This window comes from Nerophis ophidion, unplaced genomic scaffold, assembly GCF_033978795.1.
Source record: "Nerophis ophidion isolate RoL-2023_Sa unplaced genomic scaffold, RoL_Noph_v1.0 HiC_scaffold_205, whole genome shotgun sequence".
Classification (NCBI taxonomy): Eukaryota; Metazoa; Chordata; class Actinopteri; order Syngnathiformes; family Syngnathidae; genus Nerophis; species Nerophis ophidion.
The window spans coordinates 40,001-65,972 of NW_026907127.1; the positions used below are offsets into that span (position 1 = coordinate 40,001).

The 25,972-nt window shown below is 38.1% G+C and overlaps 1 protein-coding gene across 1 annotated transcript in view; it reads left to right on the plus strand.

Annotated features, from left to right (window-relative positions):
* The window catches only part of LOC133547835 (beta-1,4-galactosyltransferase 1-like), a 62,194-nt gene extending 37,441 nt beyond the window's left edge, over positions 1-24,753 (plus strand). The window contains exons 4-7 of the mRNA XM_061893330.1: positions 5,934-6,121; positions 17,825-17,947; positions 22,490-22,594; positions 24,028-24,753. Coding sequence (XP_061749314.1) covers positions 5,934-6,121; positions 17,825-17,947; positions 22,490-22,594; positions 24,028-24,157 — 546 coding nt within the window. The 3' untranslated portion in view covers positions 24,158-24,753. The remainder of the gene's footprint in view (positions 1-5,933; positions 6,122-17,824; positions 17,948-22,489; positions 22,595-24,027) is intronic.
* The last annotated feature ends 1,219 nt before the right edge of the window (positions 24,754-25,972 follow it).

The window sequence follows — 25,972 nt, forward strand, 5'->3', positions numbered from 1 at the left end:
TAGGGCTGCAACTAACGATTAATTTGATAATCGATTAATCTGTCGATTATTACTTCGATTAATCATGGGATAAAAGAGACAAACTAAATTTCTAACCTTTCCAATACTTTATTAAAAAAAACAGCTTACTGGCACCATGTCCTTTGACTTGCCAAATAAAACAAGGCAAGTGTTACAAAAATGTTATTTTTTTTATAAAGTGCACCATTGTCATGCACAAAAGCAATAATTTTGCTTAGGGGAATGTCAAACCTGGCTACTACCTATTCTAACCATTCTGCAATGTTGGATGCTGAATGTCTGTCCTCTAGTGGCATGGTGGTAAGGGAGATTGACTTCATGTTCCATTTGTCTCCAATGTAGTGGCATGTATTGCCAAGGTAGGCTACACTTGTCCACACATCAGTAGTGAGAGCTATTTTGCTCTGGGTGGCTTTTATGTCAGTCTACACTGTTTGGAATCTCCGCTCGTATTTCCTCTCCATCAGTTTGGTAAAATGGTTCCTCGAGGGAAGAGTGTAACCAGGGTTGAGGACGTGAATTATTTGTCTAAAACCTTCATCCTCCATCATTGATAGTAGCCTCATGTCAGTTGGCAACATATTCAGGATAGTATCAGTCAGTGCAGCCGGTTGCTGTAGTGTGCACACCTTCTTTTGTACCAGGTCGCTAATGCTGGGTTGTTTCTTACTGAAATGAGAGAAACAATATTATGAACGTACATAGTAGCATCATTTACATGTAACTCAATACATAACCAGTTTATTTCATTAATCATTTCTGACGGAGAAGTCAAATACACCACCACATTAAAAAAACAGCTAAATGAAAAAAATGTACCTTGGAGTTGCAGAATACACTCAATCAATCAATCAATGTTTACTTATATAGCCCTAAATCACTAGTGTCTCAAAGGGCTGCACAAACCACTACGACATCCTCGGTAGGCCCACATAAGGGCAAGGAAAACTCACACCCAGTGGGACGTCGGTGACAATGATGACTATGAGAACCTTGGAGAGGACGAAAGCAATGGATGTCGAGCGGGTCTAACATGATACTGTGAAAGTTCAATCCATAATGGATCCAACACAGCAGCGAGAGTCCCGTTCACAACGGAGCCAGCAGGAAAACATCCCAAGCGGAGGCTGATCAGCAGCGCAGAGATGTCCCCAGCCGATACACAGGCGAGCAGTACATGGCCACCGGATCGGACCGGACCCCCTCCACAAGGGAGAGTGGGACATAGGAGAAAAAGAAAAGAAACGGCAGATCAACTGGTCTAAAAAGGGAGTCTATTTAAAGGCTAGAGTATACAAATGAGTTTTAAGGTGAGACTTAAATGCTTCTACTGAGGTGGCATCTCGAACTGTTACCGGGAGGGCATTCCAGAGTACTGGAGCCCGAACAGAAAACGCTCTATAGCCCGCAGACTTTTTTTGGGCTTTGGGAATCACTAATAAGCCGGAGTCCTTTGAAGGCAGATTTCTTGCCGGGACATATGGTACAATACAATCTGCAAGATAGGATGGAGCTAGACCGTGTAGTATTTTATACGTAAGTAGTAAAACCTTAAAGTCACATCTTAAGTGCACAGGAAGCCAGTGCAGGTGAGCCAGTATAGGTATATATGTATGTATATATGTATATAAAGGTATATACAGTATAGGTATATATGTATGTATATATGTATATAAAGGTATATACAGTATAGGTATATATGTATGTATATATGTATATAAAGGTATATACAGTATAGGCGTAATGTGATCAAACTTTCTTGTTCTTGTCAAAAGTCTAGCAGCCGCATTTTGTACCAACTGTAATCTTTTAATGCTAGACATGGGGAGACCCCAAAATAATACGTTACAGTAATCGTGGCGAGACGTAACAAACGCATGGATAATGATCTCAGCGTCTTTAGTGGACAGAATGGAGCGAATTTTAGCGATATTACGGAGATGAAAGAAGGCCGTTTTAGTAACGCTTTTAATGTGTGCCTCAAAGGAGAGAGTTGGGTCGAAGATAATACCCAGATTCTTTACCGAGTCGCCTTGTTTAATTGTTTGGTTGTCAATTTTTAAAGTTGTGTTATTAAATAGAGGTCGGTGTCTAGCAGGACCGATAATCAGCATTTCTGTTTTTTTGGTGTTGAGTTGCAAAAAGTTAGCGGACATCCATTGTTTAATTTCATTAAGACACGCCTCCAGCTGACTACAATCCGGCGTGTTGGTCAGCTTTAGGGGCATGTAGAGTTGGGTGTCATCAGCATAACAGTGAAAGCTAACACCGTATTTGCGTATGATGTCACCTAGCGGCAGCATGTAGATGCTGAAGAGTGCAGGGCCAAGGACCGAACCCTGGGGAACTCCACACGTTACCTTAACGTAGTCCGAGGTCACATTGTTATGGGAGACACACTGCATCCTATCAGTAAGATAAGAGTTAAACCAAGACAGGGCTAAGTCTGACATACCAATTCTTGTTTTGATACGTTCTAATAAAATATTATGATCGACGGTATCGAAAGCAGCGCTAAGATCGAGGAGCAGCAACATAGATGACGCATCAGAATCCATCGTTAGCAATAGATCATTAGTCATTTTTGCGAGGACTGTCTCGGTCGAGTGATTTGCCCTGAAACCGGATTGAAAGGTTTCACAGAGATTGTTAGACGCTAAGTGTTCATTTAACTGCTCTGCAACAATTTTTTCGAGGATTTTTTAAATAAAGGGAAGGTGAGACACCGGTCGGTAGTTAACCATGAGGTCTAGATCGAGGTTAGGTCTTTTAAGGAGAGGATGAATAACCGCTTTTTTGAATGCTAGGGGAACAGTGCCCGAGGAAAGTGATAAGTTTATAATATTTAGCACTGATGGACCTAATAATACAAAGAGATCCTTGATCTGTTTCCCAGGAAGTGGGTCAAGTAAACATGTTGTTTGTTTTATTCCATTTACACGTTGTAACAATTCCTCTAATGTTATTTCCTCAAAACGAGAGAAACTATTTTGGAGGGCAGTATCCGCCGTATATACAATCGTGTCAGTGTTAATAGAACCCCGTTGTAGCTGGGACGCATTGTCTTTAATCTCCTTTCTAATGACTTCAATTTTCTTATTAAAGAATTGCATAAAGTCATCAACTGAGTGGGTGGAGCTACTGGAAGGGGTCCCTTGTTGGGTTAGCGATGCTACCGTACTAAACTAAAATTTAGGATCGTTTTTATTACGGTGGATGAGATTTGAGTAATATTTAGCTTTAGCTAAGGTAAGCATGCGTTTATAAGTTATTAAACTATCATTCCATGCTTGATGGTGCACCTCAAGTTTAGTCGTGCGCCATTTGCGTTCCAGCTTTCTACATAATAATTTCTGAGCTCTAGTTTCTTCTGTAAACCACGGGGTCCGCTTTTTTGGAGCCTTTTTTAACTTTCAATGATTTTGCGCAGGGCGTCGTTAAAGTTGTTAGTGAGGTTATCAATAGAGCCCACATACTTTGGGAATGGTGCCATTACCGAGGGCAGTAGGTCAGCAAGAGTTGTCGTTGTGGCCATATTAATGTTGCGGCTGCTATAGCAGTTATTATTATTATTAGTTTGACGAACATGCGTCTGAACCTCGAATTTTATAAGGTAATGATCGGACAATAGTTTAGTATACGGGAGTATCGTAACTTTGGAAACGGTGATACCCCTGACAAGCACTAGGTCTATCGTATTACCGTTGCGATGCGTGGGTTCATTTATTATTTGTGTAAGACCACAGCTATCAATTATAGTCTGGAGCACTACGCACGGTGGGTCCGATGGGGTATTCATATGGATATTAAAGTCCCCCATTATAATTATATTATCGGCGTGCGTCACTAGATCAGCAACAAACTCTGAGAATTCATTGATAAAGTCCAAATAGGGCCCTGGGGGGCGGTAGATAACAGTCAGGTGTAGAGGCAGCGGTGTGGCAGACCTCATAGTAAGCACCTCAAACGATTTATATTTATTATTTATGTTAGGACTAAGGTTAAAGTTGTCGTTGTATATTAGTGCGACCCCTTTACCGCTTTTGAGGGGACGGGCAATATGCGCATGTGTAAAGTTAAGAGGACATACCTCATTTAGCGCAAAAAAGTCGTCTGGTTTAAGCCAGGTTTCGCTGAAACCGATGACGTTAAGATTGTTGTCTCTGATGATATTATTAACTAACAACGTTTTAGGAGACAATGATCTTATGTTTAAAAAAAAAATGTATTGTAGGTAGTGGGCTGTTTTAGGGAATATTTGATCAAATTATCCGTAGTAGCAATATTAATAATGTTGTGTTTATTATGCCTAGTGCATTTAGTATAATTACGACCATATCTGGGAATTGATACGACGGGAATACACCAATAACAACACAGAAATGTAACTCACCAGATCAGAACTGGATCAGATATAGTACACATTTCTGTTGTGAATAACAAAGGATTCACTTTAGGCTGCCTGGGAATAATAGCATGAACTATTCCAGCACCTTCATTATACTAAATCGTCACTCAAATCGAAATAGATTTATATAGCTTTATTGGGCCCGGCTACCATTATGAAACCAAGCTGAGATATTTCTGTCTGTTACGTTTATTTCCAAATTGGTAAACGTGCGTTTTCTCTCTCAAAACGGAGTCAAATGTGCCGGAGACACATCATCAGCCCCGCGTTGCAACAAAGACATAACGTAAACGTTACTCACAAAAAAGCTGAACTTATAAATGCCTCATAAGTTCAAAACAACACAGAAAATGAAGACGTCGGACTATCCAAAAAGTTCCTAAAACTCTGAAAGTTAATACACAACAGTTGCTGCTGTGCTGCCTTTAAAAAAAATCTCCTGATTAACAAAAGATTAAAAACACACAAAGACGGACAGAAGGGATCAATATACTCGGACTATGGAAGTTAGGTACCGTGAGTTCTTCCCTTCATCCTTGGCTCTTCTTCAGGTGCTCCTGAAGCAAGGTAGTACTTCGTGCCACGCCAGGTCCATGCTGCACCTTTTGCAGGAAATGTCTTCTTTGAATTCTTTAAAGTCAAGTTTTCCCACACTTTGGACGACTGAGGTCCTACACTTTTCTCCATTGAAGCTATAACCTACAGATGTTTCTCCGCTGAACTATCCGTACTGTTTCCCTCCGCCATTTTTCCAATGTTTCCAAACATGAGACTGTGGTCAGGTGATATGCACATGACACATCATTGGCTGGCTCCCTGCCACCTCATGACACGTAGCCTACTGTTTTTCTACTTATTTGGATTATTTTGTTTCTCAGCTGTTTGTAAATGTTGCAGTTTATAAATAAAGGTTTAGAGGGAAAAAAAAGAGCCTCACGCATGCGCATTGCATACATCCAACTAATCGATTACTAAATTAATCGCCAACTATTTTTATAATCAATATCTTGTTGCAGCCCTAATACATACATATATATATATATATATATATATATATATATATATATATATATATAGCTTGTCCTGAAGAGTTTGGAGCTAATCCTCCTTTTTCATTGTCCCATTTAAAGCAGCCATTTCACTGGCAGCAAAACAGGCCCAGAGCATAATACTACCAGCACCATGCTTGACGGTAGGAATGGTGTTCCTAGGATTAAAGGCCTCACCTTTTCTCCTCCAAACATATTGCTGGGTATTGTGGTCTAACAGCTCCATTTTTGTTTCATCTGACCACACAACCTTACTCCAGAAGGTCTTCTCTTAGTCCATGTGATGTCAGATTGATCCGCCCACTTGGTAAAGTTTTTAGTGATGGACTCAATGTTAAACTTTTGTGCTTCCAGGTGGTTGTGACATAGCATGTAACAAAACAACAACAATGACATCTATTTTTACGTGTGTGTGTGTGTGTGTGTGTGTGCGTGCGCGCTCGCTCGCTCAACAGGACGGAGACGAGATCTTCAACCGAGCCAAACTGTTGAACGTGGGCTACACGGAGGCTCTGAAGGACTATGACTACGACTGTTTTGTCTTCAGCGATGTGGACTTGATCCCAATGGACGACCGCAACACTTATAAGTGTTTCAGTCAGCCTCGACACTTGTCTGTGTCCATGGACAAGTTTGGCTTCAGGTCAGTAACGCCCGCTCACTTTCTCACCTCCTTCTTTCTATCTCCTCTCTCATCACTTGACGCTACTTTCCTACTATTCAACTGTGTGTGTGTGTGTGAGTGTGTGTGTTCTTGTATTTCTATTTCTCCATATGAGGAGGTGTGAAGAAGTGATTACATGTATCATGCTTCCAGTAACTTTGCAGCTAATGGACAATGTCTCATTTGTGGTGACATCATCAACATGACATAACATTGCATGTAATGGACAATGTCTCATTTGTGGTGACATCATCAACATGACATCACATTGCATGTAATGGACAATGTCTCATTTGTGGTGACATCATCAACATGACATAACATTGCATGTAATGGACAATGTCTCATTTGTGGTGACATCATCAACATGACATCACATTGCATGTAATGGACAATGTCTCATTTGTGGTGACATCATCAACATGACATAACATTGCATGTAATGGACAATGTCTCATTTGTGGTGACATCATCAACATGACATAACATTGCATGTAATGGACAATGTCTCATTTGTGGTGACATCATCAACATGACATCACATTGCATGGAATAGAGCAGTGGTTCTCACCTGGGGGTACTTGAAGGTATGCCAAGGGGTACGTGAGATTTTTTTCAAATAGCAACAATTCTATAATCTTTTATAAGTAAATGTATTGAATAATACTTCAACAAAATATGAATATAAGTTCATAAAATGTGAAAAGAAATACAACAATGCAATATTCAGTGTTGACAGCTAGATTTTTTGTGGACATGTTCCATAAATATTGATGTTAAAGATTTCTATTTTTGTGAAGAAATGTTTAGAAGTAAGTTGATGAATCCAGATGGATCTCTATTACAATCCCCAAAGAGGACACTTTAACTTGATGATTACTTCTATGTGGAGAAATCTGCATTCACTTATTTTTATATCTTCTTTTCCAAATAGTTGAAGAAAGACCACTACAAATGAGCAATATTTTGCACTGTTATACAATATAATAAATCAGAAACTGATGACATAGTGCTGTATTTTACTTCTTTATCTCTTTTTTTCAACCAAAAAGGCTTTGCTCTTTGCATTTTTCTCAGGTCTCAAATTGTGTGCATGTGTGTGTGTGTGTGTGTGTGTGTGTGTGTGTGTGTGTGTGTGTGCGGAAGCGATGACAATGAGTGCTGTGAGGATGTGATGTGCTGTCAAGTTATCTACAAGTTCTATTTGACACACACACACACACACACACACACACACACTTCCTGTTGATCTGCAGGTTGTCAAGTAGGAAGTTAGGCCACTGAAACAGGAAGTAGTCCTTCCCAATTCCACTGTAGCCTGATAGAACATCCTGTCGCTCTGTAACCTCCTGTGACAAAACAGTTACACAAACATTAACACAATTACAAAGAATTAAAGAAACGATATTAACAATATTGTTTGTTGTCCAAACAATTAGAGAACACAACATTCCATTCCAAGGCTGAGTCAAGCAGTGCTGCTATTTTCTCTTCTTACTTCCTCATTCAGCTTCTCATTAGTGCGCAAACTATTCAATACATCTACTGGCGAGATGAGGTGGACATTCCTGCAGTCAGCATGCGTACTGCACACTCCCTCATAACTTGTGACATTGTGCTGTGTGGTAAAAGTGCACATTTCAGAGTAACACCTGTGCAATAATCATGCTGTTTAATCAGCATCTGGATAGGCCACACCTGTCATGGCAAAGAAGAAATGCTCACTAACACAGATTTGTGCACAATGTTTGAGAGGGGAAGGTCTTTTCTGTGTCTAGTCAAAGACCTTTGCGTTCAACTCATGAAAAATGGGATCAAAAACCAAAGTGTTTATGTTGAGCATACTATCAGGTGAGAGGCATGATTTATGATCTGAAATGAACTTTTACCAACTCAGAGGTGATGCAGCAGCTGAATGTGTCAATATAAGATAGTTAGTTCTTTGTGATCACGGCTTCTATAATAATAACAATATTTGAACATATTTAAGTCACGACATGTAAATGTGGTATTGTTGCCGCTTTTTGGATCTATTTAGGGAGACATTTGCTACTCCTATTAGCTGCTTTGTTAGCCACCTTGTACTTGCCATATTTTACGATTTAGAATGCATAGAAAAAGAAGAACATTTGTGTTCTTGTTTTACATAAGGATTGTGAATGATTGGCCACATTCCCAAAAAGTGCACATTCCCTGTGATTCATGTTTTAAAAAAAAGTTAAAAGTAGCAATAATTGTCACACACACACTAGGTGCGGCGTAATTATTCTCTTCATTTGACCCATCACCCTGGATCACCCCCCTGGGAGGTGAGGGGAGCAGTGGGCAGCAACGGTGCCACGCCCGGGAATCATTTATAGTGATTTAACCCCCAATTCCAAGCCTTGATGCTGAGTGCCAAGCAGGGAGGTAATGACTCCCATTTTTAGAGTCTTTGCTATGACCCGGCCGGGGTTTGAACTCACAACCTACCCATCTCAGGGTGGACACTCTAACCCAGGGGTCACCAACCTTTTTGAAACCAAGAGCTACTTCTTGGCTACTGATTCATGCCAAGGGCTACCAGTTTGATACACACTTAAATAAATTGCCAGAAATAGCCAATTTGCTCAATTTACTTTTAATAAATAAATCTATATATTAGGGCTGTAAATCTTTGGTGTCCCACAATTCGATTCAATATCGATTCTTGGGGTCACGATTCGATAATATATCGATTTTTTTATTTATTTATTCGATTCTCGATTCAAAAACTATATTTTTCCAATTGAAAAGGATTGTGTATTCATTCAATACATAGATTTCAGCAGGATCTACCCCAGTCTGCTGACATGCTAGCAGAGTAGTAAATTTTTTTAAAAGCTTTTATAATTGTAAAGGACAATGTTTTATCATCTGATTGCAATAATGTAAATTTGTTTGAACTATTAAAGGAAGCAAAAATATGACTTATTTAATCTTTGTGCAAACATTGGACACAGTGTGTTGTCCAGCTTATGAGATGCCATGCAAGTGTAAGCCACTGTGACACTATTGTTCTTTTTGATTATTTTTATAAATGTCTAATGATAATGTCAATGAGGGATTTTTAATCACTGCTATGCTGAAATCATAATATTGATACTGTTAATCATTTTTGTTTCACTACTTTTGTTTTGTTCTGTGTGGTGTTTGTGTCTCCTCTCAATTGTTCTGTTTATTGCAGTTCTGAGTGTTGCTGGCTCAGTTTTGGAATTAGATTGCATTGTTATGGTGTTGCTGTGTATTGTTTTGTTGGATTGCTTAAAAAAAAATATATATATATATATATTTTTTTTTTAAATAAAAAAAAACCAAAACATTTTTTAAAAATGTGAATCGATTCTGAGTCGCACAACATAAACGATTCAATTCTTATTCGAATTGATTTTTTCCCACACCGCTAATACATATATAAAAAAATGGGTATTTCTGTCCGTCATTCCGTTGAACATTTTTTTTCCTTTTACGGAAGGTTTTTTGTAGAGAATAAATGACGAAAAAAACACCTAATTTAACAGTTTAAAAGAGGAGAAAACAGAAAAAAAATTTAAATTTTGAAACATAGTTACCTTCAATTTCAACTCTTTAAAATTCAAAATTCAACCCCAAAAAAAAAGAAAAGAAAAACTAGCTAATACGAATCTTTTTGAAAAAATAAAAAAATAATTTATGGAACATCATTAGTCATTTTCCCTGATTAAGATTAATTTTAGAATTTTGATGACATGTTTTAAATAGTTTGAAATCCAACCTGCACTTTGTTAGAATATATAACAAATTGGACCAAGCTATATTTCTAACAAAGACAAATCATTATTTCTTCTAGATTTTCCAGAACAAAAATTTAAAAAGGAAATTTAAAGGACTTTGAAATAAGATTTAAATTTGATTCTAAAGATTTTGTAGATTTGCCAGAATAATTTCTTAGAATTTTAATCATGATAAGTTTGAAGAAATATTTCACAAATATTCTTCGTCGAAAAAACAGAAGCTAAATGAAGAATTAAATTATTATTTACAATAAAAAAAATAAATTTACCTGAACATTGATTTAAATTGTCAGGAAAGAAGAGGAAGGAATTTAAAAGGTAAAAAGGTATATGTGTTTAAAAATCATAAAATCATTTTTAAGGTTGTATTTTTTCTCTAAAATTCTCTTTCTGAAAATTATAAGAAGCAAAGTAAAAAAATAAATGAATTTATTTAAACAAGTGAAGACCAAGTCTTTAAAATATTTTCTTGGATTTTCCAATTCTATTTGAGTTTTGTCTTTCTTAGAATTAAAAATGTCCAGCAAAGCGAGACCAGCTTGTTAGTAAATAAATACAATTTAAAAAATCGAGGCGGCTCACTGGTAAGTGCTGCTATTTGAGCTATTTTTAGAACAGGCCAGCGGGCGACTCATCTGGTCCTTACGGGCTACCTGGTGCCCGCGTTGGTGCCCGCCTTGGTGCCCGCCTTGGTGCCCGCGTTGGTGCCCGCCTTGGTGCCCGCCTTGGTGCCCGCCTTGGTGCCCGCGTTGGTGCCCGCCTTGGTGCCCGCCTTGGTGACCCCTGCTCTAACCACTAGGCCGCTGAGTAGGTTTTGTTTGAGTGTCCATGTTTTTTTTCATTTCAATTTGTCAAAGTTTGACATTTTTTGTCGTTTATTGATGAAAGCAAATTAAGTGTTCAGTTTGTTTCATGTCCGCTTTATATTTATTTTTCTCTCTTTGTCTTTCAACTTTACTTCTGTGTTGTATTCCTCCAAGTGTAGATCCTTTACAGTGTTGTATTCCTCCAAGTGTAGATCCTTTACAGTGTTGTATTCCTCCAAGTGTAGATCCTCTACAGTGTTGTATTCCTCCAAGTGTAGATCCTCTACAGTGTTGTATTCCTCCAAGTGTAGATCCTCTACAGTGTTGTATTCCTCCAAGTGTAGATCCTCTACAGTGTTGTATTCCTCCAAGTGTAGATCCTCTACAGTGTTGTATTCCTCCAAGTGTAGATCCTCTACAGTGTTGTATTCTTCCAAGTGTAGATCCTTTACAGTGTTGTATTCCTCCAAGTGTAGATCCTCTACAGTGTTGTATTCCTCCAAGTGTAGATCCTCTACAGTGTTGTATTCCTCCAAGTGTAGATCCTCTACAGTGTTGTATTCTTCCAAGTGTAGATCCTTTACAGTGTTGTATTCCTCCAAGTGTAGATCCTTTACAGTGTTGTATTCCTCCAAGTGTAGATCCTCTACAGTGTTGTATTCCTCCAAGTGTAGATCCTCTACAGTGTTGTATTCCTCCAAGTGTAGATCCTCTACAGTGTTGTATTCTTCCAAGTGTAGATCCTTTACAGTGTTGTATTCCTCCAAGTGTAGATCCTCTACAGTGTTGTATTCCTCCAAGTGTAGATCCTCTACAGTGTTGTATTCCTCCAAGTGTAGATCCTCTACAGTGTTGTATTCCTCCAAGTGTAGATCCTCTACAGTGTTGTATTCTTCCAAGTGTAGATCCTCTACAGTGTTGTATTCTTCCAAGTGTAGATCCTCTACAGTGTTGTATTCCTCCAAGTGTAGATCCTCTACAGTGTTGTATTCCTCCAAGTGTAGATCCTTTACAGTGTTGTATTCCTCCAAGTGTAGATCCTCTACAGTGTTGTATTCCTCCAAGTGTAGATCCTCTACAGTGTTGTATTCCTCCAAGTGTAGATCCTCTACAGTGTTGTATTCCTCCAAGTGTAGATCCTCTACAGTGTTGTATTCCTCCAAGTGTAGATCCTCTACAGTGTTGTATTCCTCCAAGTGTAGATCCTCTACAGTGTTGTATTCCTCCAAGTGTAGATCCTCTACAGTGTTGTATTCCTCCAAGTGTAGATCCTCTACAGTGTTGTATTCCTCCAAGTGTAGATCCTCTACAGTGTTGTATTCTTCCAAGTGTAGATCCTTTACAGTGTTGTATTCCTCCAAGTGTAGATCCTTTACAGTGTTGTATTCCTCCAAGTGTAGATCCTCTACAGTGTTGTATTCCTCCAAGTGTAGATCCTCTACAGTGTTGTATTCCTCCAAGTGTAGATCCTCTACAGTGTTGTATTCTTCCAAGTGTAGATCCTTTACAGTGTTGTATTCCTCCAAGTGTAGATCCTCTACAGTGTTGTATTCCTCCAAGTGTAGATCCTCTACAGTGTTGTATTCCTCCAAGTGTAGATCCTCTACAGTGTTGTATTCCTCCAAGTGTAGATCCTCTACAGTGTTGTATTCTTCCAAGTGTAGATCCTCTACAGTGTTGTATTCCTCCAAGTGTAGATCCTCTACAGTGTTGTATTCCTCCAAGTGTAGATCCTTTACAGTGTTGTATTCCTCCAAGTGTAGATCCTCTACAGTGTTGTATTCCTCCAAGTGTAGATCCTCTACAGTGTTGTATTCCTCCAAGTGTAGATCCTCTACAGTGTTGTATTCCTCCAAGTGTAGATCCTCTACAGTGTTGTATTCCTCCAAGTGTAGATCCTCTACAGTGTTGTATTCCTCCAAGTGTAGATCCTCTACAGTGTTGTATTCCTCCAAGTGTAGATCCTCTACAGTGTTGTATTCCTCCAAGTGTAGATCCTCTACAGTGTTGTATTCCTCCAAGTGTAGATCCTCTACAGTGTTGTATTCTTCCAAGTGTAGATCCTTTACAGTGTTGTATTCCTCCAAGTGTAGATCCTTTACAGTGTTGTATTCCTCCAAGTGTAGATCCTCTACAGTGTTGTATTCCTCCAAGTGTAGATCCTCTACAGTGTTGTATTCCTCCAAGTGTAGATCCTCTACAGTGTTGTATTCTTCCAAGTGTAGATCCTTTACAGTGTTGTATTCCTCCAAGTGTAGATCCTCTACAGTGTTGTATTCCTCCAAGTGTAGATCCTCTACAGTGTTGTATTCCTCCAAGTGTAGATCCTCTACAGTGTTGTATTCCTCCAAGTGTAGATCCTCTACAGTGTTGTATTCCTCCAAGTGTAGATCCTCTACAGTGTTGTATTCCTCCAAGTGTAGATCCTCTACAGTGTTGTATTCCTCCAAGTGTAGATCCTCTACAGTGTTGTATTCCTCCAAGTGTAGATCCTCTACAGTGTTGTATTCCTCCAAGTGTAGATCCTCTACAGTGTTGTATTCCTCCAAGTGTAGATCCTCTACAGTGTTGTATTCTTCCAAGTGTAGATCCTCTACAGTGTTGTATTCCTCCAAGTGTAGATCCTCTACAGTGTTGTATTCCTCCAAGTGTAGATCCTCTACAGTGTTGTATTCCTCCAAGTGTAGATCCTCTACAGTGTTGTATTCCTCCAAGTGTAGATCCTCTACAGTGTTGTATTCTTCCAAGTGTAGATCCTCTACAGTGTTGTATTCCTCCAAGTGTAGATCCTTTACAGTGTTGTATTCCTCCAAGTGTAGATCCTTTACAGTGTTGTATTCCTCCAAGTGTAGATCCTCTACAGTGTTGTATTCCTCCAAGTGTAGATCCTCTACAGTGTTGTATTCCTCCAAGTGTAGATCCTTTACAGTGTTGTATTCCTCCAAGTGTAGATCCTCTACAGTGTTGTATTCCTCCAAGTGTAGATCCTCTACAGTGTTGTATTCCTCCAAGTGTAGATCCTCTACAGTGTTGTATTCCTCCAAGTGTAGATCCTCTACAGTGTTGTATTCCTCCAAGTGTAGATCCTCTACAGTGTTGTATTCTTCCAAGTGTAGATCCTCTACAGTGTTGTATTCCTCCAAGTGTAGATCCTCTACAGTGTTGTATTCCTCCAAGTGTAGATCCTCTACAGTGTTGTATTCCTCCAAGTGTAGATCCTCTACAGTGTTGTATTCCTCCAAGTGTAGATCCTCTACAGTGTTGTATTCTTCCAATGTTGACAAGTCCTATTTAGGTTTAGTTTGCATAGGAGACATAACAAGTACACTATCTGGAGTGAAGGGCAGGTGAGTGGGGGATCTTATGTTTGTAGTTAACTCCTCTGGCAGGGGGCTCCCCTCCTCTCTTTCAATGCACAGCATAGGACACATAGCCTAACCCATAGGACACATAGCTAACCCATAGGACACATAGCCTAACCCATAGGACACATAGCTAACCCATAGGACACATAGCCTAACCCATAGGACACATAGCTAACCCATAGGACACATAGCTAACCCATAGGACACATAGCCTAACCCATAGGACACATAGCCTAACCCATAGGACACATAGCTAACCCATAGGACACATAGCCTAACCCATAGGACACAGCCTAACCCATAGGACACATAGCCTAACCCATAGGACACATAGCTAACCCATAGGACACATAGCTAACCCATAGGACACATAGCCTAACCCATAGGACACATAGCTAACCCATAGGACACATAGCCTAACCCATAGGACACATAGCTAACCCATAGGACACATAGCTAACCCATAGGACACATAGCCTAACCCATAGGACACATAGCTAACCCATAGGACACATAGCTAACCCATAGGACACATAGCCTAACCCATAGGACACATAGCCTAACCCATAGGACACATAGCTAACCCATAGGACACATAGCCTAACCCATAGGACACATAGCCTAATCCATAGGACACATAGCCTAACCCATAGGACACATAGCCTAACCCATAGGACACATAGCTAACCCATAGGACACATAGCTAACCCATAGGACACATAGCCTAACCCATAGGACACATAGCTAACCCATAGGACACATAGCCTAACCCATAGGACACATAGCTAACCCATAGGACACATAGCTAACCCATAGGACACATAGCCTAACCCATAGGACACATAGCCTAACCCATAGGACACATAGCTAACCCATAGGACACATATCAAGAGTGGTCCTCATGTCCTGTTGATCAGGAGCAGCAGATCCACAGTCATAGATCCACTATTAACCACTAATATCACAGTCAAAATGAAAGCTTGTTCCCATAGGCACCAGAAACTGTTAATAATGTATAGACAAAAGTGTATATTATATATATTATTATATATATAGTATTTATATAGTTGTGTGTATATATGATGGATGTGTGTGTATTTAGGGTATATTCATGTGTGTATGTATGTGCTTATGATAGATAGATAGTACTTTATTGATTCCTTCAGGAAAATTAAAATTCCAGCAGCAGTGTACAAGCAGTGTATATATATATATATATATATATATATATATATATATATATATATATATATATATATATATATATATATATATACATATATATACATATATATAATTTGTGTAGTGTGTGTGTATATATATATATGTGTATATATGGAAGTGTGTGTGAATTTAAATGTATTATATATAGATACTCTATAGCGTCTACGCAGCAACCACTGAATTGAATGATATTATATATATTATTGTATTATATATTGTATATATTTATATTGTATATGTATAGGGGTGGGACCTAATAAGTTGACTTTTTCCCACTCCCTTTTGAGCCAATCTTGACATCAACAAAATATTAATCACATGTAATGTTTACAATGTAGGTGTGAATATATATATATATATATATATTTTTTGTTGTTGTTGTATTTTATGACATTATTTTGTTTTGTTTGCATGGCTCAAATTAAACCATTTATTTATGCATTCATTCATTCATTTAATGCTGTGTTAGCATTGGAAGCAGCTGATGCTAGGCTCTCATCACTGCCTTTTACATCCCTCACATCCACTAACTAGCTATACTACGTGTCATGTAATAGACTATCCACTAACTAGCTATACTACGTGTCATGTAATAGACTATCCACTAACTAGCTATACTACTTGTCATGTAATAGACTATCCACTAACTAGCTATACTTATTGTCATGTAATAGACTATCCACTAACTAGCTATACTTCTTGTCACGTAATAGACTATCCACTAACTAGCTATACTTCTTGTCATGTAATAGACTATCCACTAACTAGATATACTTCTTGTCATGTAATAGACTATCCACTAACTAGCTATACTTCTAGTCATGTAATAGACTATCCACTAACTAGTTATACTTATTGTCATGTAATAGACTATCCACTAACTAGCTATACTTCTTGTCATGTAATAGACTATCCACTAACTAGCTATACTACTTGTCATGTAATAGACTATCTACTAACTAGCTATACTACTTGTCATGTAATAGACTATCCACTAACTAGCTATACTTCTAGTCATGTAATAGACTATCCACTAACTAGCTATACTACTTGTCATGTAATAGACTATCCACTAACTAGCTATACTTCTGTTCATGTAATAGACTATCCACTAACTAGCTATACTTCTTGTCATGTAATAGACTATCCACTAACTAGCTATACTACTTGTCATGTAATAGACTATCCACTAACTAGCTATACTACTTGTCATGTAATAGACTATCCACTAACTAGCTATACTTCTAGTCATGTAATAGACTATCCACTAACTAGCTATACTTCTTGTCATGTAATAGACTATCCACTAACTAGCTATACTTCTAGTCATGTAATAGACTATCCACTAACTAGCTATACTACTTGTCATGTAATAGACTATCCACTAACTAGCTATACTTATTGTCATGTAATAGACTATCCACTAACTAGCTATACTTTTTGTCATGTAATAGACTATCCACTAACTAGCTATACTTCTTGTCATGTAATAGACTATCCACTAACTAGCTATACTTATTGTCATGTAATAGACTATCCACTAACTAGATATACTTCTTGTCATGTAATAGACTATCCACTAACTAGCTATACTTCTAGTCATGTAATAGACTATCCACTAACCAGTTATACTTATTGTCATGTAATAGACTATCCACTAACTAGATATACTTCTTGTCATGTAATAGACTATCCACTAACTAGCTATACTTCTAGTCATGTAATAGACTATCCACTAACCAGTTATACTTATTGTCATGTAATAGACTATCCACTAACTAGCTATACTTCTTGTCATGTAATAGACTATCCACTAACTAGCTATACTACTTGTCATGTAATAGACTATCCACTAACTAGCTATACTACTTGTCATGTAATAGACTATCCACTAACTAGCTATACTTCTAGTCATGTAATAGACTATCCACTAACTAGCTATACTACTTGTCATGTAATAGACAATCCACTAACTAGCTATACTTCTTGTCATGTAATAGACTATCCACTAACTAGCTATACTACTTGTCATGTAATAGACTATCCACTAACTAGCTATACTACTTGTCATGTAATAGACTATCCACTAACTAGCTATACTTCTAGTCATGTAATAGACTATCCACTAACTAGTTATACTTCTTGTCATGTAATAGACTATCCACTAACTAGCTATACTTCTTGTCATGTAATAGACTATCCACTAACTAGCTATACTTCTTGTCATGTAATAGACTATCCACTAACTAGCTATACTTCTAGTCATGTAATAAAACATTTTGACAGAGTTAAGTGACTGACTTGCAGGATTGAAGTGAAGCAGAATGAGGAAGTTAAGACTTGGTTGACTTGGGAAATTCCCTTTCTGTAACGTCTTTTCTATCCTTCCCCTCGTCCTCCTCTAGTGAAAGTCTTCATTGTTGTCCTCCTCCTGTAGTACAGGCCAGTGTAGTACAGTTAGATGGCTGCACTTGCTGACAGTGTACATGTGTGCAGGCTGCCCTACAAGCAGTACTTTGGGGGCGTGTCCTCCATGTCCAAACAACAGTTTCTCACCATCAACGGCTTCCCCAACAACTACTGGGGGTGGGGGGGCGAGGACGACGACATCTACAACAGGTTAGTACCCACTAACGACTACCCACTAACTACTACGCACTAACTACTACCCACTAACTACTACACACTAACTACTACGCACTAACTACTACACACAAACTACTACCCACTAACTACTACCCACTAACTACTACCCACTAACTACTACCCACTAACTACTACACACTAACTACTACCCACTAACTAGTACACACTAACTACTACCCACTAACTACAACCCACTAACTAGTACACACTAACTACTACGCACTAACGACTACCCACTAACTAGTACACACTAACTAGTACACACTAACTACCACCCACTAACTACTACTCACTAACTAGTACACACTAACTACTACCCACTAACTAGTACACACTAACTACTACCTACTAACTACTGCACATTACTGGACTCATGGGCCACATTGACAGAAAACCTGTATCTGGGGGGCCATATACACAGTATGTGTGTATAAATGATGTATACACATGTAGATGTACAGTATGTGTGTATAAATGATGTATACACATGTAGATGTACAGTATGTGTGTATAAATGATGTATACACATGTAGATGTACAGTATGTGTGTATAAATGATGTGTACACATGTAGATGTACAGTATGTGTGTATAAATGATGTATACACATGTAGATGTACAGTATGTGTGTATAAATGATGTATACACATGTAGATGTACAGTATGTGTGTATAAATGATGTATACACATGTAGATGTACAGTATGTGTGTATAAATGATGTATACACATGTAGATGTACAGTATGTGTGTATAAATGATGTATACACATGTAGATGTACAGTATGTGTGTATAAATGATGTATACACATGTAGATGTACAGTATGTGTGTATAAATGATGTATACACATGTAGATGTACAGTATGTGTGTATAAATGATGTATACACATGTAGATGTACAGTATGTGTGTATAAATGATGTATACACATGTAGATGTACAGTATGTGTGTATAAATGATGTATACACATGTAGATGTACAGTATGTGTGTATAAATGATGTATACACATGTAGATGTACAGTATGTGTGTATAAATGATGTATACACATGTAGATGTACAGTATGTGTGTATAAATGATGTGTACACATGTAGATGTACAGTATGTGTGTATAAATGATGTGTACACATGTAGATGTACAGTATGTGTGTATAAATGATGTATACACATGTAGATGTACAGTATGTGTGTATAAATGATGTGTACACATGTAGATGTACAGTATGTGTGTATAAATGATGTGTACACATGTAGATGTACAGTATGTGTGTATAAATGATGTGTACACATGTAGATGTACAGTATGTGTGTATAAATGATGTGTACACATGTAGATGTACAGTATGTGTGTATAAATGATGTGTACACATGTAGATGTACAGTATGTGTGTATAAATGATGTATACACATGTAGATGTACAGTATGTGTGTATAAATGATGTGTACACATGTAGATGTACAGTATGTGTGTATAAATGATGTGTACACATGTAGATGTACAGTATGTGTGTATAAATGATGTATACACATGTAGATGTACAGTATGTGTGTATAAATGATGTATACACATGTAGATGTACAGTATGTGTGTATAAATGATGTATACACATGTAGATGTACAGTATGTGTGTATAAATGATGTATACACATGTAGATGTACAGTATGTGTGTATAAATGATGTATACACATGTAGATGTACAGTATGTGTGTATAAATGATGTGTACACATGTAGATGTACAGTATGTGTGTATAAATGATGTGTACACATGTAGATGTACAGTATGTGTGTATAAATGATGTATACACATGTAGATGTACAGTATGTGTGTATAAATGATGTGTACACATGTAGATGTACAGTATGTGTGTATAAATGATGTATACACATGTAGATGTACACTATGTGTGTATAAATGATGTATACACATGTAGATGTACAGTATGTGTGTATAAATGATGTATACACATGTAGATGTACAGTATGTGTGTATAAATGATGTATACACATGTAGATGTACAGTATGTGTGTATAAATGATGTATACACATGTAGATGTACAGTATGTGTGTATAAATGATGTATACACATGTAGATGTACAGTATGTGTGTATAAATGATGTATACACATGTAGATGTACAGTATGTGTGTATAAATGATGTGTACACATGTAGATGTACAGTATGTGTGTATAAATGATGTGTACACATGTAGATGTACAGTATGTGTGTATAAATGATGTATACACATGTAGATGTACAGTATGTGTGTATAAATGATGTATACACATGTAGATGTACAGTATGTGTGTATAAATGATGTATACACATGTAGATGTACAGTATGTGTGTATAAATGATGTATACACATGTAGATGTACAGTATGTGTGTATAAATGATGTATACACATGTAGATGTACAGTATGTGTGTATAAATGATGTATACACATGTAGATGTACAGTATGTGTGTATAAATGATGTATACACATGTAGATGTACAGTATGTGTGTATAAATGATGTATACACATGTAGATGTACAGTATGTGTGTATAAATGATGTATACACATGTAGATGTACAGTATGTGTGTATAAATGATGTATACACATGTAGATGTACAGTATGTGTGTATAAATGATGTATACACATGTAGATGTACAGTATGTGTGTATAAATGATGTATACACATGTAGATGTACAGTATGTGTGTATAAATGATGTGTACACATGTAGATGTACAGTATGTGTGTATAAATGATGTGTACACATGTAGATGTACAGTATGTGTGTATAAATGATGTGTACACATGTAGATGTACAGTATGTGTGTATAAATGATGTGTACACATGTAGATGTACAGTATGTGTGTATAAATGATGTGTACACATGTAGATGTACAGTATGTGTGTATAAATGATGTATACACATGTAGATGTACAGTATGTGTGTATAAATGATGTATACACATGTAGATGTACAGTATGTGTGTATAAATGATGTGTACACATGTAGATGTACAGTATGTGTGTATAAATGATGTATACACATGTAGATGTACAGTATGTGTGTATAAATGATGTATACACATGTAGATGTACAGTATGTGTGTATAAATGATGTGTACACATGTAGATGTACAGTATGTGTGTATAAATGATGTATACACATGTAGATGTACAGTATGTGTGTATAAATGATGTATACACATGTAGATGTACAGTATGTGTGTATAAATGATGTATACACATGTAGATGTACAGTATGTGTGTATAAATGATGTATACACATGTAGATGTACAGTATGTGTGTATAAATGATGTATACACATGTAGATGTACAGTATGTGTGTATAAATGATGTGTACACATGTAGATGTACAGTATGTGTGTATAAATGATGTATACACATGTAGATGTACAGTATGTGTGTATAAATGATGTGTACACATGTAGATGTACAGTATGTGTGTATAAATGATGTATACACATGTAGATGTACACTATGTGTGTATAAATGATGTATACACATGTAGATGTACAGTATGTGTGTATAAATGATGTATACACATGTAGATGTACAGTATGTGTGTATAAATGATGTATACACATGTAGATGTACAATATGTGTGTATAAATGATGTATACACATGTAGATGTACAGTATGTGTGTATAAATGATGTATACACATGTAGATGTACAGTATGTGTGTATAAATGATGTATACACATGTAGATGTACAGTATGTGTGTATAAATGATGTATACACATGTAGATGTACAGTATGTGTGTATAAATGATGTATACACATGTAGATGTACAGTATGTGTGTATAAATGATGTATACACATGTAGATGTACAGTATGTGTGTATAAATGATGTGTACACATGTAGATGTACAGTATGTGTGTATAAATGATGTATACACATGTAGATGTACAGTATGTGTGTATAAATGATGTGTACACATGTAGATGTACAGTATGTGTGTATAAATGATGTGTACACATGTAGATGTACAGTATGTGTGTATAAATGATGTGTACACATGTAGATGTACAGTATGTGTGTATAAATGATGTATACACATGTAGATGTACAGTATGTGTGTATAAATGATGTGTACACATGTAGATGTACAGTATGTGTGTATAAATGATGTATACACATGTAGATGTACAGTATGTGTGTATAAATGATGTATACACATGTAGATGTACAGTATGTGTGTATAAATGATGTGTACACATGTAGATGTACAGTATGTGTGTATAAATGATGTGTACACATGTAGATGTACAGTATGTGTGTATAAATGATGTATACACATGTAGATGTACAGTATGTGTGTATAAATGATGTATACACATGTAGATGTACAGTATAGAGCACTTCTCTGGGAGATTTTAGATGCCAACCCTAATATCAGGTTCTTTTTGTAATATCAGCGCGATATCAATATCACCTCCTGACAACAGTATCAGTTTAAGGTCAAAGTCCTGTTTTTGTTTGTCAGACTGGCGTCCAAAGGAATGTCCATCTCCAGACCCACAGGTGAGGTGGGCAGGTGTCGCATGATCCGACACGACCGAGACAGGAAGAACGAGCCCAACCCTCAGAGGTACCAAGTCTCAATAAGTAGTCTTTATGCTGGTCCAGGTCTGACTGATTAGTCTTTGTGCTGGTCCAGGTGTGACTGAGTAGTCTTTGTGCTGGTCCAGGTGTGACTGAGTAGTCTTTGTGCTGGTCCAGGTCTGACTGATTAGTCTTTGTGCTGGTCCAGGTGTGACTAAGTAGTCTTTGTGCTGGTCCAGGTGTGACTAAGTAGTCTTTGTGCCGTTCCAGGTGTGACTGATTAGTCTTTGTGCCATTTCAGGTGTGACTGATTAGTCTTTGTGCTGGTCCAGGTCTGACTAAGTAGTCTTTGTGCTGGTCCAGGTGTGACTGATTAGTCTTTGTGCTGGTCCAGGTCTGACTGATTAGTCTTTGTGCTGGTCCAGGTGTGACTAAGTAGTCTTTGTGCCGGTCCAGGTGTGACTAAGTAGTCTTTGTGCCGTTCCAGGTGTGACTAAGTAGTCTTTGTGCCATTCCAGGTGTGACTGATTAGTCTTTGTGCTGGTCCAGGTCTGACTAAGTAGTCTTTGTGCTGGTCCAGGTGTGACTGATTAGTCTTTGTGCTGGTCCAGGTGTGACTGAGTAGTCTTTGTGCCGTTCCAGGTGTGACTGATTAGTCTTTGTGCTGGTCCAGGTGTGACTGATTAGTCTTTATGCTGGTCCAGGTCTGACTAAGTAGTCTTTGTGCTGGTCCAGGTGTGACTGATTAGTCTTTGTGCTGGTCCAGGTGTGACTGAGTAGTCTTTGTGCCGTTCCAGGTGTGACTGATTAGTCTTTGTGCTGGTCCAGGTGTGACTGATTAGTCTTTGTGCTGGTCCAGGTCTGACTAAGTAGTCTTTGTGCTGGTCCAGGTGTGACTGAGTAGTCTTTGTGCTGGTCCAGGTGTGACTGAGTAGTCTTTGTGCTGGTCCAGGTCTGACTAAGTAGTCTTTGTGCTGGTCCAGGTGTGACTGAGTAGTCTTTGTGCTGGTCCAGGTGTGACTAAGTAGTCTTTGTGCCGGTCCAGGTGTGACTGATTAGTCTTTATGCTGGTCCAGGTCTGACTAAGTAGTCTTTGTGCTGGTCCAGGTGTGACTGAGTAGTCTTTGTGCTGGTCCAGGTCTGACTGATTAGTCTTTGTGCTGGTCCAGGTGTGACTGATTAGTCTTTGTGCTGGTCCAGGTGTGACTGAGTAGTCTTTGTGCTGGTCCAGGTCTGACTGATTAGTCTTTGTGCTGGTCCAGGTGTGACTGATTAGTCTTTGTGCTGGTCCAGGTCTGACTGATTAGTCTTTGTGCTGGTCCAGGTGTGACTGATTAGTCTTTGTGCTGGTCCAGGTCTGACTGATTAGTCTTTGTGCCGTTCCAGGTCTGACTGATTAGTCTTTGTGTTGGTCCAGGTGTGACTGATTAGTCTTTGTGCTGGTCCAGGTGTGACTGATTAGTCTTTGTGCTCCTGAAGGTTTGACCGCATCTCCCACACCCGGGACACCATGACCAAGGATGGCATCAAGTCCTTGTCCTACCAGCTGGTGTCCAGACTGACCATGGATCTCTTCACCAACATCACAGTGGACATTGGCAGACCCTGACCAACACATCTGACATGCTGGACCTGGTCCAACCCTGACCACCAAATGTGCCTTCGGTCTGACATGCTGGACCTGCTTTGGTTTCTGTCTGCTTCCTTCAAACCTATCACTCGCTCTGTCAATCAATGACCCGATCCATCGATCAGACAAATATTGATGTGGTCAACGTCCGCTCCTAATTTCTGTTTCTCCTAAATCATTTGAATCAATGGTCTTTTGTTGCCATGACAACTGATTGTCATCCTTTAATGTGAGCCTGGACTTCAAGATCAGCTTTAATCACTTTGCAAGACTTTCATGCAGACAATCAGTGTCCCGTCACATATCGATCATTTATTGATCAGCTTGAATCACTTAGTGTGTGTGTGTGTGTGTGTGTGTGTGTGTGTGTGTGTGTGTGTGTGTGTGTGTAATGTAGACAATCAGCGCTTAATGGCTTCCAAGCTAGTTAGTGGCGAGCAGTTGCCGTGAAACATATTTGCTTTAACAGTTTACTCATCCCAATGAACTTTGAACTCTTCCTATCAAACATTCAAAGATGGAGGAAGTTACAAACGTTTCTCATGTTTTCACAATAAAAGCACTTGGTCACTGTGCACTTTTTTAGTAAGAACATTTTTGGAAGAGAGGCAAATGTATTTGTACAAAATCCTCTTCTGTGTGTGTGTTTGTTGGTGTGTGTTTCTACTCATGGGCAGATGTTTCTTGTCCACAGAGCAGTCGATACACTCTAAAAATGTAAACAGTGTTGTTGCTCAATCTAGTGGACATGTTGGTACATTACAGTTGTCCACAGATCAGTAGATACAGTCTACAAATGTAAACAGTGTTGTTGCTCCATCTAGTGGACATGTTGGTACATTACAGTTGTCCACAGATCAGTAGATAGAGTCTACAAATGTAAACAGTGTTGTTACTCCATCTAGTGGACATGTTGGTACATTACAGTTGAAACACATCAGTAGATACTGTCTACAAATGTAAACAGTGTTGTTGCTCCATCTAGTGGACATGTTGGTACATTACAGTTGTCCACAGATCAGTAGATAGAGTCTACAAATGTAAACAGTGTTGTTACTCCATCTAGTGGACATGTTGGTACATTACAGTTGAAACACATCAGTAGATACTGTCTACAAATGTAAACAGTTTTGTTGCTCCATCTAGTGGACATGTTGGTACATTACAGTTGTCCACAGATCAGTAGATACTGTCTACAAACGTAAACAGTGTTGTTGCTCCATCTAGTGGACATGTTGGTACATTACAGTTGAAACACATCAGTAGATACAGTCTACAAATGTAAACAGTGCTGGTGCTCCATCTAGTGGACATGTTGGTACATTACAGGTGTCCACAGATCAGTAGATACAGTCTACAAATGTAAACAGTGTTGTTGCTCCATCTAGTGGACATGTTGGTACATTACAGTTGTCCACAGATCAGTAGATACAGTCTACAAATGTAAACAGTGTTGTTACTCCATCTAGTGGACATGTTGGTACATTACAGTTGAAACACATCAGTAAATAGAGTCTACAAATGTAAACAGTGTTGTTACTCCATCTATTGGACATGTTGGTACATTACAGTTGAAACAGATCAGTTGATACAGTCTACAAATGTAAACAGTGTTGTTGCTCCATCTAGTGGACATGTTGGTACATTACAGTTGAAACACATCAGTAAATAGAGTCTACAAATGTAAACAGTGTTGTTACTCCATCTAGTGGACATGTTGGTACATTACAGTTGTCCACAGATCAGTAGATACAGTCTACAAATGTAAACAGTGTTGTTGCTCCATCTAGTGGA